Source organism: Erythrolamprus reginae, chromosome Z, assembly GCF_031021105.1.
Source record: "Erythrolamprus reginae isolate rEryReg1 chromosome Z, rEryReg1.hap1, whole genome shotgun sequence".
In the NCBI taxonomy this organism is placed as follows: domain Eukaryota; kingdom Metazoa; phylum Chordata; class Lepidosauria; order Squamata; family Dipsadidae; genus Erythrolamprus; species Erythrolamprus reginae.
The window spans coordinates 35,552,014-35,565,999 of record NC_091963.1 but is presented as its reverse complement, the minus strand read 5'-3'; the positions used below and the strand labels follow the sequence as shown (position 1 = coordinate 35,565,999).

Here is a 13,986-nt window from a genome sequence, read left to right as displayed (position 1 = left end):
AACCGTCCCAGCTGCAGCCCAAGCCAGAGCAAGATCGCCTCTCCGGACATAATAATCTAAGAAGAGCCCTGCTGAATCAGGCCAAATCACATCAAGTCACCCAGTGGTCCATGAATTGTCCATGGGGATTCTGAGCAGAAAGAGAAGGAAAAAGCCTCCCTTTCCCTCGACCCCCAACAAATTGGACCCAGGGGAACCCTGCCTGCCTCAACCACCATAGGGGCGGCATATGGACATCCGTTTCAATAACCACCGAAACACTTGGCCTCCCTGAATCTGTCTAATCCTGCCTTGAAGCTATCCAGGCTGACAGCTGTCACGACCTCTTCTGGATGGGAATCCCATAAACCAGTGATGGCGAACCTATGATATGCGTGTCAGCACTGACATGCGTAGCCATTTTCAGTGACACGCGGCCGCTAAGGAAGTCAGATGTCCATTTTTTCCAGATGAAGAAATATCGTCGCTTCGCGTTCACTTTCATTGGGTGAGCCGATTCTTTCCCTTAGAGAGAAACCTGTTCCTTCCAAAGAGCCCCTTCGGGGAACGGAGCTGGGCCGAAGTGGTTTTTCTAATCATTTGCGAGGGAGCAATGCCGCGGTTTGTCCAGCAGACGGCATTACGATCCCATTCATCGCTCGCGCAGAAAATGGGTCTTAGCACGAAATCGCCGCCTTTTGCCTTACTCTCGACCTCGACCAGATTTCAAATCTTCGAACCAACTGCGGTTCAGAGATTTCAAACAATGGGAGGAACGATGGAGGGATCTGGGGCGCCCGCGCGTGAGGTGGGGGGGAATCTTCTTGTAGCTCTTACATTCCCTCTTCTGGATGAAGCTCCCCCTCTCTCCGTTCGATTTTCTATGCCAGGAATCGGGCAACGGAGGCAACTGGCGGAGCGGCCTTTGCTTTCTTTCCGCAGCTTCAGCTGGGCGCGGGCTGGAGAGAGCCTTGCTCTTCGGGCTATTCCCGCTTCTCTCCGGAAAGAGAGAGGCTGGGCTGCCCTTCGACGCACCCCCCCTTTTCAAAGCCCATGGGATCTTTCTTTCTTTCTTTCTCTCTTTTTCTCTTTCTTTCTCTCTCTCTCTCTTTCCTTCTCTCTCTGTCTCTTTCTTTCTGTCTTCCTACCATCTTTCTTTCTTTCCTTTGTTTCTCTCTCTTTCCCTCTCTCCCACTTTGTTTGTTTCTATCTTCCTTCCTTCTTACTTTTCTTTTCTCTCTCTCTCTCCTTCCTTCCTTCTTTTTCTTTCTTTCCTTACTTCTTTTTCTCTCTCTTTCATTCTCTCTTTCCTTCCGTCCTTCCTTCCTTCATTTTTTCCATCTCTCTCTCTTTTTCTTTCTATCTAACTTCTTACCATCTTTCTTTCTTTGCTTCCTTTCTTTCTCTCCCTTTCTCTCTCCCTCTTTCTTTCTTTCTGTCTTCCATCCTTCTTACTATTCTTTCTCTCTCCTTCCTTCCTTCTTTCCTTCCTTCTTCCCTCTGCTCTCTCCCTTCCTCCTTTTGCCTCCTCCTTCCCTCCCGTCTTTCCCCTTCTTTTGAAGTTTGCTCTTTGCTTGCTTTTTCTGTCAAACCTTTGCAAGGATATCTGTCCCAGGCTTCTGGAAATAACTTGCAATTCACGTGAGAATTCGCCATTTCAGTGAGTCTTTGGGGCAAGGGCGCCCCTCCCTCTCCTGCAGGAGTTTTTTTAAAAAAAAGAGTCCGGGGACTATTCTGCAAAGTGAAAGTAAGACTCCGCGAAGCTTGTTTGTTGACTTGAGGTCAAAGCTTAAGAATCTAGAAAGGTGACGCTTGGAGAATCAAGAGGAGTGCCACTATGAACAGGAAATTTGGAGTGCCTGGAATTGGTTACCAGACACTTTTAGCACAAAATTATGTTTTTTTTCTCAAGGTGACACACCACCCGAGTTATGCTCGGTTTTTTGGCGAATTTTGACACATCAAGCTCAAAAGGTTGCCCATCACTGGTCTAGGTTATAGCTGAGGCCTTTCTAGAGAATATTGTGTTCTCTGGATAGTAGGCACATAAACATTGATGTGATTTTCCATTTATCTTCAGGTACTTCTTTGTTTCTGGGATTTAGCTTAAACAATTTGTTTTGGAAGTTTGTTTTCCTGTTTTCAACTTGTCTTAGATATATTGATGAATGCTGTCATATTAGAATCCAGATACAATACAAAACTCTGAATTTCCCACAGGAGTCATGAATTCATAGCCATCCCAGTTTCATTGCTAGGCTAACTAGAGCCCTGTCCAAAAATATAATAATAAAGGGAATATGATTTATGAAGCTAGCAGGAGAAAAACTACTATTATTCAAAAAGCAATGGAATATATCTTCTGATTTTTTTTTTAATCTTTAACTGGTTTAGCCAAGCATTCTTTATCTGTCCCTAGAGAAATGACATGGCATTCTTCAGAGTTTCCTTAGTAAAGGAATCATATAACAATTTCCAGAGGATCCCATGTTGTGCCAATCACATTAAAAGCATGTTGTGGCGTTTTAAAGAAAAATGGAATGAATAAAATATATCTTATTTGTTTCTGAATAATGCATTAGCATCTAGGTACCCATTCAAATAATACAAAAATCCTGTACAGCTAAAATTTATGGAGAAATTTGGAAGCAAGCATTCTTCTAAAGCCATTGTCCTGTGTTTATTTTTTTACACGTGATTTTCAAGGAGTAGCAGAAACGCTCACAGAGGTATTTTTTATGTAAATTGTGGTTCATTTATATTCAGAAATCCAGTTACTATTACTTAGATTTCAATACCTATTTGTAGGGTTAAACTATATTTTTCTTTCTCTTTTGATAGCATTGAAACCCTCTTTAAGCTCTTCACGGATACCAAACAATGTGCCAGCTTTGTTGTCTTAAAAGCCCTGCTATTCTGGTAATCAGAAATAAAGGATGGCTTAAAATGAATACATTGTTTTAGAAATAAATATGGAAACTCAAGCACCCTTTTCTCTTTCTGTTGCCATGGCTACATTTCTATCCCATAATAACAACCCTGATATCCCTGAGTTAGGTAGTTGAAGTCATGCTTAACTTTTCAATTAGGAAAGAAACAAACCTTTTGGTTATTTTCTGGAAAGAAGTATAGACAAATACAACTAATGTTCCGAAAGTATTATATACTGTAGCTAGTTGTAAGCAGTAAAAGACTGCATCTCTCAGTCAAAAATGTTGTTTATCTACAGGTAAAGTAATTATCCTTAAACCAGCAATCTCTTATTTTGGATGATGCCAATGGTTTGTATTTTGAGCTGTGTTTACAACTATTTGCAGTAGTAGCTTAAATGCATCTTCTACACTCATCCAAAATACTTGCATAAGTTCTTTTTTTCAAAAAAAATTCAGAGATTTTATCAACTTCATCTAATTTTTTTTCATAGTATTTCAGTCTTTTAAATTGTTTTTATTTAAATCCATTTTGATGTGCTAGCAATGCCAGTTATGGATGCAACAGATGCACATACAGCTACTGTGTTACTGAGCTCTAGTTAACAAAATAAGAATGAGGGCTGACATATTTTTCGGAGTATAAAACGCACCTTTTTCCTCCGTAAAAGAGGGTGAAAATTTGGGTGTGTCTTATATGTAGCTTTTTTGAAGCTTTTTTTTCTAGCCCTAACTAGATGCTAACAATCTCCCCAGCTTCCTGTTCTCTTAGAACAGTGTTTTTCAACCAGTGTGCCGTGGCACACTAGTGTGCCGCGAGACATGGTCAGGTGTGCCGCGAAGCTCAGAGAGAAAGAGAGAAAGAAAGAAAGAAAGAAAGAAAGAGAGAAAGAGAGAAAGAAAGCAAGAGAGAAAGAAAGAGCGAGAGAAAGAGAACAATAGAGAAAGAAAGAAAGCAAGAGAGAGAAAACAAGAGAAAGAGAGAGAGAGCGCGAAAGAGAGAAAGAAAGCAAGAGAGAGAAAGAGAGGGAGGGAAGGAGAGAGAGAGAAAGACATAGAGGAAGGGAGGGAGGGAGCGAGAAAGAGAGCAAAAAACAGGAAGGAAGGAAAAGAAAGGGATGGGGAGAGAGAGAGAAAGAGGAAGAAAGGGATAGAAAGAGGGAGGGAGAAAGAAATAGAGTGAAGGGGAGGAAGAGAGAGAGATAATTTTTTTGTCCAAACTTTTTTTAACCCCCCCCCCCCCCCCGCTCAATGTGCCCCAGGGTTTCGTAAATGTAAAAAATGTGCCGCGGCTCAAAAAAGGTTGAAAATCACTGTCTTAGAAGAAGATTTTTTTCCAGCCCTAAATCTTTGCAGGCTTGCTTTCATTCCTACTCACTCTGAAAAAGGCATTTTCAGCCTGAACGTGGTGCTAATGATCTTCCTGGCTTGCTGCATTTTTAAAATTCCTACTCCCTTCAAAGCAGTTTTTCTTGGCCTAAGTCTTTGCAGGCTTGTTTTCATTCTTACTCCCTATGAATAAAGCTTTTTCAGCCCTAACCAGGGGATAAAATAATGTGCTGATACTGAACAGATTAAGGACACTAGTGAGATGAATACTTAATAGGTAGATTTTATTCCTATTTTCCTTCCCCCAAACTAAGGTGCAATTTATAATCTGGTGCGTCTTATACTCCAAAAAATATGGTAATCAAAGTAGAAGGTGTTGCGTGATCGATAATGCTTCCAGGTTGTTACTAGGTCCAGTTCAAATTGTACCAATTCAAACTGCTGGGTGGAGGGCATGGCCAAGTGTTGTGGTGAGATGGGTGTTCCTTGCACTCCGTTGGGGAACCCCAATATTTCCGCCATTAGGAACCGGACCAGAACCGCCCTGTAGGGGTGGGAACAAAGTGAGATGTTTGTCGGCAAGCTGGGGAGGTGGCAAATCTCCTAGGGTGCCAACAAAGTCTCTTGGCCAGTGGTGATGGAAGATGGCACTTAAAATGTTGTCCTAGCTGCAGTGGCCACAAACGGCTGGATTGCTTTTTTTTTTTTTTTTTTGAAGAGAGAAATCACTTGGGAAAGAACATACAAGATAGAATGCTAAAGAGCGAAGGAGGAGTTAAATTTAGCGCTGTGAGTGTAAATGTCAATAGAAATTTGAAAGATTCTATTCTTAGAACTTAAAAGGAAATGAAGGGACTCAAATTACAGGAAGCAACTAGCTGGCATCGAAGAACCATGGGAAACCATAGAGTTTTAACAAGGGGGGAAAAGAGATGGAATTATAATTGATGGCCATTCTTTAAGAACCTGGATTTTGGCTATAAAGTATTTTTAAAAATCTGGCAAAGAAGATTATAAAATAATATTTTCAGTGTGATTAAAACTGATTTAAGTATCAAAGAAAAATACAGAATAAAAAGTAGATATGGAAGCAAGGGTTCAACCTACAGACTGGAGGAATAATTGCAATGATAGGAAATTTTCATGGATTACAGCTGTTGACCTTCAACAGGGAAACTATTTTGATATCTGACAAGTAATGTGCAAGGAATAATACGTTATTCTATTGGAAGACATCTTGGATCTGTTTGAATTAGATTGAACTTTGAATAAACTTTAACATTTAAAAGTTTTTAAAATAATAATTTTTTTTAATGTTTCTTGTTGTTGAACACAGCAAAGTAATTCATTGCATAATAAAGACTAAGACTGCCCTGCATGAATATCTTCTTTTGCTAACTCTTCAAACTACTGCCTTAATAGGGAAGAAGAAGCCTGATATTATCAAAAGTAGTTTAGAAAAACATTTATGCACGTCAGATTCCACAGAAATCACACTTGCATTTGGAGGTAGCTACATAAATGTGATGGCTCCTGAGAATATGACTGCACAAGGCAGGAAAGAATAGAATAGAGTATCTGACAAAACAGGATAAAAACAACTGAACTATTTTATTATCCATTTTAAACTACTTTTAAAACTAAAGTCTTATGGCATTTCTGGACCTCTGCGCAATTGGATAGCTGCATTCCTGTTAAACAGGCAACTAATTATCAAAATAGGGAATGCCCTATCAAATCTTGTACCTGTTAACAGCAATATCACCCAAGGCAGCAAAGTTCTAGGATCAACTCTCTTTAAACTTTACAAAAATGATCTTTGTGATCATATTAAAAGCAACTACATTCTCTTCACTGATGGTGTAAAGCTATTCAACACCAATAGTTTTGCTACCTTTCAAAAAGACCTTGACTATGTGTCAGAATGATCAAACAAGTGGCAACTTCAAATCTCAATCAACAAATGCTCTGTCTTATACATTGGCAAAAAAAAAAAAAAGGAGGAGGAGGAGAACATAAAACACAAGCTGGATGGACACAACCTTATAAGTGACCCTCATTCTGTCAAAGACTTTGGAGTACTCATCTCTAATGATTTAATTGCTAGAGCCCATTGTACAATATTGTCAAAAAGGCATTAAGAGTTGTTAACCTAATCTTGCATAGCTTTTTCTCTGGTAATACTGTACTGCTAACTAGAACACACAAAACATTTGCTAGATCAATTCTCGAATACGGCTAATCTGTTGGGAACCCACACTGCATATCGGACATTAATACAAATGAGAGAGTACAGAGATATTTCATGAGAAGACTCCTCCACTCCTCCGCTTGCAACACAATATCTTATGACACCAGACTTGAAATTTTGGGTTTAGACAGCTTAGAACTATGCAACCTTCAATCTGACCTAAGTGTGGTACATAAAATTATCCGCTACAATGTCAAGGACTACTTCAGCTTCAACCACAACAATATACGAGCACACAATAGATGCAAACTTAAGGTTGATTAAATAAGTAAGTAAGTACCGGTAAGTAAAGTTTTATTATTTATCACTTTTCATTGGCAAAGGAATGTTAATGGAACCTAGAACAAAGGCAAGAACAAAAATATTATTCTGAATATGAGGATGGTAAATGGTAGATATTCTTTTTTTATTATTATTTGGTCCATGAACCTTAACACAATTCACCAACATTTACATTCATGTGATGTACCATATACTATGGAACCATCTTTGTCCCATTGCTCTGACCAGTACTATATGGTCAGGCCAGGAAAGTACATTGCAGACCCGATCAGTTAAAGAATTTTGAGAGGTGGGATCCTGGAAGAAAGCTTTCTCTGCCATTGTTCCCATCCTGTAGAATAATCTTGTCCCTGGAAATGAGGCATGTCCCTACTCTCATGGCTGTCTAAAAAGGAGTCAAACATGGCTCTGAGGCTTCATGTGAAGAGCCACACAACCATGGGGCCATCTGGTGCCCTGAAAACCCTCCTTTCACTTTTTAAATTAATTTTAATAGTGTTTTAACATCCTTGACTCTTACGTACTTACTTTAAATTTAACTTACTTTAAGCCCAGAATCTAAGGAAGATGGGCAATTTAAAACTGAAAAATACATACCAGCAAAAATACATACATACTCCTAGCTTTAAATCATTAAGCATATCACATTAATTTATTGTTATAATATATATTAGATAACAGCAGCTGTTCCCAATCTCATGCTTTCCAGATGCTTTGAACTTAAAGCTCATATCCGATGTGCAAGATAAACTTGGATCATTGGGATTATTTTCTTTTTCAGCATTAAATAAAGAAAATAATACTCCATTAATTAACCAATTACATTATCTAAGCAAGTGTGATTTGAAACACTGCAAATATTTGAAATTAAAAATAAATTGTCTTAAGCTGTATAAAGTAATTAAAATAGATATCAAGATTAATTTTAAAAACAGGAGAGATTCACACATTTGTTAAAGAAAAATTATTAATGATTTCATATATATTGCTCTTATGCATATATAAAAAACCATATAGGCATTCTTGCCTTATTTATTTTATTTAAAGAACTTTCAATTGTAGCATAGCAGAACAGTATCTATTCTTATGTTATTCACTCATTTCAAAAAAATAACCACTGAATTTGATGTACATATTTCATTGTCAAACTTTTCAAAGATCCAATTCATTAAAAGCAATATAAATAAAATACATTATAAAATATGCTATTAATAACAATATGTAGGTATTTAAAACATTCTAACCTTACAGTTAACATACCAGAAATAGAAATTTTTTTAAAAGAATATCATTAATATTTGAATGAAAAAAGGTGTACAGAAAAGGTTAACACCGAAATTGTTAACTTCTTCTCTACAGAACTATAAGGAGCTATTCACATATTAACAATTAAATTAACCATTGTATTGCTCATGTATATAACAGAGCAATCTTCTCAAACTGGTTCTTTGCAACTGTTCCAGAGAAGATAAGGTTCAACAGGATTGAACCTTGCCCTCTTTCGATCCTCTTGAACCTTATCTACTCAGCAGTTTCTTGCTGTCATCAACATCCTTTACAATTTTCAAGATGAAGGAAATTATTTTAGAATGGTGGTTCTATTCTCTTATATTTTTATAGCTGTTTTGCTCTACTTGCATATCCCCAATTCTGAGATGGGAGAGAGATTCTTTATATATATATATCCCTAGATATATCCATGTCTCTCCAACACTCGGCGGACTGCACTGGTTGCCGATTGGTTTCCGGACACAATTCAAAGTGTTGGTAATGACCTACAAAGCCTTACATGGCATCAGACCAGATTACTTACAGGACCGCCTTCTGCCACATAAATCCCAGCGGCCAGTTAGGTCCCACAAAGTTGGCCAACTCCAGGTCCTGTCAACCAGACAATGTCATTTACAAAAGGCCTAGGGGAAGAGCCTTCTCTGTGGCGTCCCCAGCCCTCTGGAATCAGTTCCCCCAGAGATTAGAACGGCCCCCACCCTCCTTGCCTTTTGCAAGTTACTCAAGACCCACCTTTGTCGCCAGGCATGGGGTAACTGAGATACCCCTGAGCTCATATAGCTTTTATGAATGGTATGATTGTATTGTATGGTTCTTAATGATGGGTTTTTAAAAATATTTTGTTTTATTTTTAAATATTGGATTTGTATATTGTTGTGATTGTTGTGAGCCACCCCGAATCTCTGGAGGGCGGCATACAAATCTAATAAATTAAATTAAATTAAATTAAATTAAATCTTTGCCTTCCACAAGAGTCTCAAGACTTACTATGTTGCCAGGCCTGGGACAATTAGATCTTGGCCCCGATCAAAAAATGTGATGCATGGTGTGATTGGACTGTTTGATTAATACATTGGGTTTTTAGCTGTAGTTTTTTTAATGTATTAGATTTGTACGCTTTGTTTCTATATTTATTCTGTGAGCCGCCCCGAGTTTTTGGAGAAGGGTAGCATAAAAAAACCTAATAAATAATGATAATGATAATGATGATGATGGTGATGATGATGATGATGATGATTATGATGATGATAATAATAATAATAATAATAATAATAATAATAATAATAATAATAATAATAATAATTGTCAGTTCACATAAAATTTTGTTTTGGGTGCATTTTGTATGAAGTCTAAGTTGAACATACTCCAGAATCAATAATGTCAAATTCTTAATATGGGTTTCTAAATAACATTAGAACATGATGCTGGAAATAATATAGAATTAACAAGAATAAATGATGGATAAATAAGAATAAGATTTGCTAAATGATGAATAAAATTATATGATGGAAGATTCAAGACAGACGAAAAGAAATTCTTATTCGTGCTGACTTAAAAAACAGATTCAGTGCTGGTAGGTATAGCAGGGTCCATATAAAACAAAGTTGCTGATTCTACTTATTAATCCAGGTAATTCACATTATCTCTTAGAGCCTCCATCCAGTATGTGCATACAGACAATATGTTTATTATAAAAAGGGCAGAGAACCTACTTTGTTTATCATCAAAAGGCACTGCACCTGGATCATTAGGGTAACTTTCCTCAACTTATATCCTCCTATTTGTTTGAATTATAATTCTGAAGGGAGTTCAGAGACTTTAAAAATTTAATTCAACAGGTGCTCCCAAAAGAATAAAAATCATTAGCTCTTTATGCATTCTCATATAAAAGGGCATAAGGAACTATGTAGGTAGAAAACTTGGCCTTTAAAAAAAATTGTCCTCTATTCCCTGCCATATGCTATTTTTTATTTGTTTTCATTAGGCAATCTGTACACTGAATTAATAAACAAATTTAAAATCCCTAATGAATATGATGTGAATAGGATGGCTAAGCCTTTATGTTTTATGTCAAGGAGCCCTGATTCAATTAGTGGCCTTTCCATTTGAAAGGATAAGGTAATGGAAAAGATTCACTACCTAGAATTTTATCAAGTCACTGACTTGCTAATAGGCAGTGTCCTATGTTGATAATATTTAAGATATTTTTTCCAATCCAATCCACTAATATTTTCTTCCTGCTTATGTTCATGGGAGTTTTTAAATTATGAGGTGATGTCTGGTTTTGTACCAGTACAGCAGTAAACAATTTTACAATGAATCAGTTCACAAGTCCAGGTTAATGCACTTTACCATAAGCCCTGTGACTACTTACTGCCTACACTAAAACTTTTTTTTCCTCAAAAAAATCCCTGAAGCTGGTATTTGGTGCCATCATGTGGATCATTTCAGAAAATGCAACCTTATATAAGAAGACAATAAAATTGTCATGAAATGCCAGTTTGCACTTCTAAAACAAACAGATCCAACATGAACTGACAAAATATTAGTGGCATGAACTGGAAGTAAAAATCCATTATATTGTTCTGAAGTTGTTCTGGGAAACACCTTCCCTCCAAAAGTTGTGGTTTCTCCAATAGTGGAAGTTTTTAAGAAGAGATTGGACAACCATTTGTCTAAAATGGTAGTTGGACTAATGTCTGGTAACTCTATTATTCTGTTCTGTTCAGTTCAGTTTCTAGTTCCTGAGTTTAAAATGCTGGGTCCTATATTCTCCTTAGCTAATTCAATATATTTTCTTCAATCTTTGGAGCTTCAGAAGAACCTTTCTGGAAATAATAAAAGTTTTGCAGGGATAAAATACAAAAACTTCAGTCCTCCATTATTCTATTATTAATTAACCGAGTTGGGAGCAATTTATAGTACGTATTAACCTTTGGCCATACAAGTGTATTTATGCAAATCCGTTGGTCATTGAAACATGGATCAGTTGATCATTGCTAGCCATATGGCATATATAGGGTATGCAGATATGTTTCTTCTAACCTGCCAAGTGATATATCGCGTTGTACCCCACCCGGGACGGTTTGCAAAAACAGTTCCTTTATTATAGAACTATTCAGTTTCAGATTTTTAGAAGTAAAAAGAGTTGAACCTGTTAAAATAAAGTAAAATGACATAGTCTTACTGCATATTATTCTTTGCCTAGAATAGTCTATTCACTAATGCAGGATTTTAAAACTCGTGCTGGCTGAGAATTCTAGGAGTTGAAGTTCAAACAATTTAATGTTACAAAGTTAAGGTTGTAATGCCTCATCTTTAGCAGCTTCAGGAAGCTCTTAGCCACCTATTATTTTGTTACAGATAGGATATTCCAGATATTTAATAATTAATTATGAAGTAAAATAAGCTAAAATCCTATTCACCAAAAACCTATAACACAACTCCCAACCAGAAGCTGTTGAACATATCATCTTCCTATCAAGAGTGAAATGCTACTGGTTTGGCCCAGTTTGGGCGTACTGGTAGTGGCGGTGGCTGATGGTTCAGAGAACCGGTAGTGGCAGCCGCGTGAGGCTCCACCAACTGCCCAGACATAGCCATTTTCTTTTTTGCACAGAGGATAAAAGCACGTAGGATGATTCCGAACCGGTAAGGAAGGGAAGTAGATTTCCCCACTGCTTTCTATAGTTATAGATTTGTGAAAGGTAACTCCAATTAATAGAAGAAATCACTTGCCTCCCATTCCTGTAAGAAGTGTTGGGCCTCCTGAAGACTGATGGATTTGTGTCGTCTGAATTCATCTTTCACATATTGATCTCCCAGGGCTTTCAGTTCCATTGGCAGCACACGATGAAGCTGAAGGATCTTTTTGTACAGCGTCTTTACTTGAGATACATGATGGCGTATACTGCCTGGCATAATGTTCAAGAAAGAACACTGGATTACCTGCTGTTGTTGCTAGCTTCAGTATTTGTTCTAGGGAAGCAATTTAAAAATAACTATGTCAGACAGATACCCATATGATGCCACTTAATTAAATGCAACTACAATGCTTGCAATGAGCGTAAAATAGATAAAGCAAGAGGGTGGTATGTGTGGGACTTTGATTACACTTTCCACACACAAAATCTCTGTAATTTATGCAGACAAAAAAGAAGGGAATATTCAGAAAAACAGTACCACATCTAGCTTCAAAAAATATTGAGTTTGGCCTCCCCAGTTGCTGAAAATTATACACTAAACTGTAATTTGTCAAGTGATGGGAAGAGAAAACCATTATGTACATATGTAATAATCAAGTTATCACCATCTATTTACCTACAATAGGGAAAAGAAATTAAAAAGGTAAGAAAAAGAGAAGATGGTTAATATTAACACCATATACTTTACCTTGTTCACATTATTTTCTCTTTCAGATGTATATGCCACATTGCATCAAACATTTATTGCAAATATATCCAATACATTGTAGTGATATAAATATATACATGCATTCATATAATGAAAATTCTCCTAACTTCATCACAAATATTCTTCATATTTTTTATCCATAAATATCTTATACAGTGGTACCTCTACCTACAAGCACCTCTACTGTACTTACGGACTTTTCTAGATGAGAACCGGGTGTTCAAGATTTCTTTGCCTTTTCTCAGGAAACATTTTCCACTTAGAAACCTGACCCTCCGAAAATGCAACCGGAAAAGGGAGAAGCCTCCGTGGGGCCTGTTTCCTGAGAGGAAACAGGGCCTCCGCCCTCCCTGTGGTTTCCCCAATCGCACGCATTATTTGTTTTTACATTGATTCCTGTGGGAAAAATTGCTTCTTCTTACAAACTTTTCTACTTAAGAACCTGGTCACGGAACAAATTAAGTTCCACTGTCTAATGGAACATTGCATTTTGTTCTTCTAGTCCCTGTTGAACCATTTACTTAGCATTCCATTACTACATTTGGAAACTATCCTGTTGAATTTCATGCTCACACAAAACATTCAATCACTCAAATCTATACATTTTATCATATGCATTCACTAAATCAGAGGTCCCCAACCTTTCTAGTTCCATGTCCTGGCAGAAGTGGCTGAGGTCAGTGGCAGTAGGAAGGAATGGTTTCACATGCAACTTACATCCTGTGTATACGCTAAGGAAGCTTCAGGTATTATCCCGCAGTTTGCAGGGCCCAATTCCCAATGCGTCGTAGACCAATACAGGACCACAGCCCAGGGACTTGGGAGCTTGTTTTATATCACCAAACTTTTCTTCTCATTCTTATATTTCTCATATTTGCTACTAAGACAAAAGTCTTGTCTGTAAACTCTCTGTAAATTTGTACTATACTTCGCAAATTTTGCTCAATGTCAATATAGAGGTAATCTCCTAAATATGACACATTGTTCTAAAATGCAGCATTGGAAAGATACAAAAATGTTTTCCAAACTGAAGTCTTCTAGAATTTTGTGGAAATTTTCATCCAGGATGATGGAAGATCTACATAACGAAATGAAGGCATATGTCTATTGTTCTGTGATGATACAAGGTTGAGAATTCAGTCATTTTTGTACAGTTCTAGGAATATTCAAGATGCCCAAATTTGAATACTGGAGTACAATCAGATAACAATAGGGTGAACATCAGCTAAGACCTAACCCAAATAGACTTCAGTGAAGACCACGTTGAAAAAGCATCACGTGACCTTAAACCCTCTCTATCAATCGGACCAGATGGCCTACGTGCATACTTCCTAAAAAAACCTTATCTTCTGCTATAGCTGAACCACTGAGCATAATCTTCAAAAAATCATTCAGAACCAGCACACTTCCCAAACTATAGTCAAAAGCTATGGTCATCCCCATCTTCAGAAAAGGAGACCACTATCTTGTCGATAACTGCAGACCAATATCACTATGCTGCGTCCCATGGAA

General features: G+C 37.4%; 1 protein-coding gene across 4 annotated transcripts in view; it reads right to left on the bottom strand.

Moving 5' to 3' along the window:
- Positions 1-13,986, bottom strand: part of SDHAF3 (succinate dehydrogenase complex assembly factor 3) — a 54,201-nt gene that overhangs the window by 19,698 nt on the left and 20,517 nt on the right. For all 4 annotated transcript variants that reach the window (XM_070730025.1, XM_070730024.1, XM_070730023.1 and 1 more), the window contains one exon: positions 11,800-12,039. In XM_070730025.1, coding sequence (XP_070586126.1) covers positions 11,800-11,982 — 183 coding nt within the window. In that variant the 5' untranslated portion in view covers positions 11,983-12,039. The remainder of the gene's footprint in view (positions 1-11,799; positions 12,040-13,986) is intronic.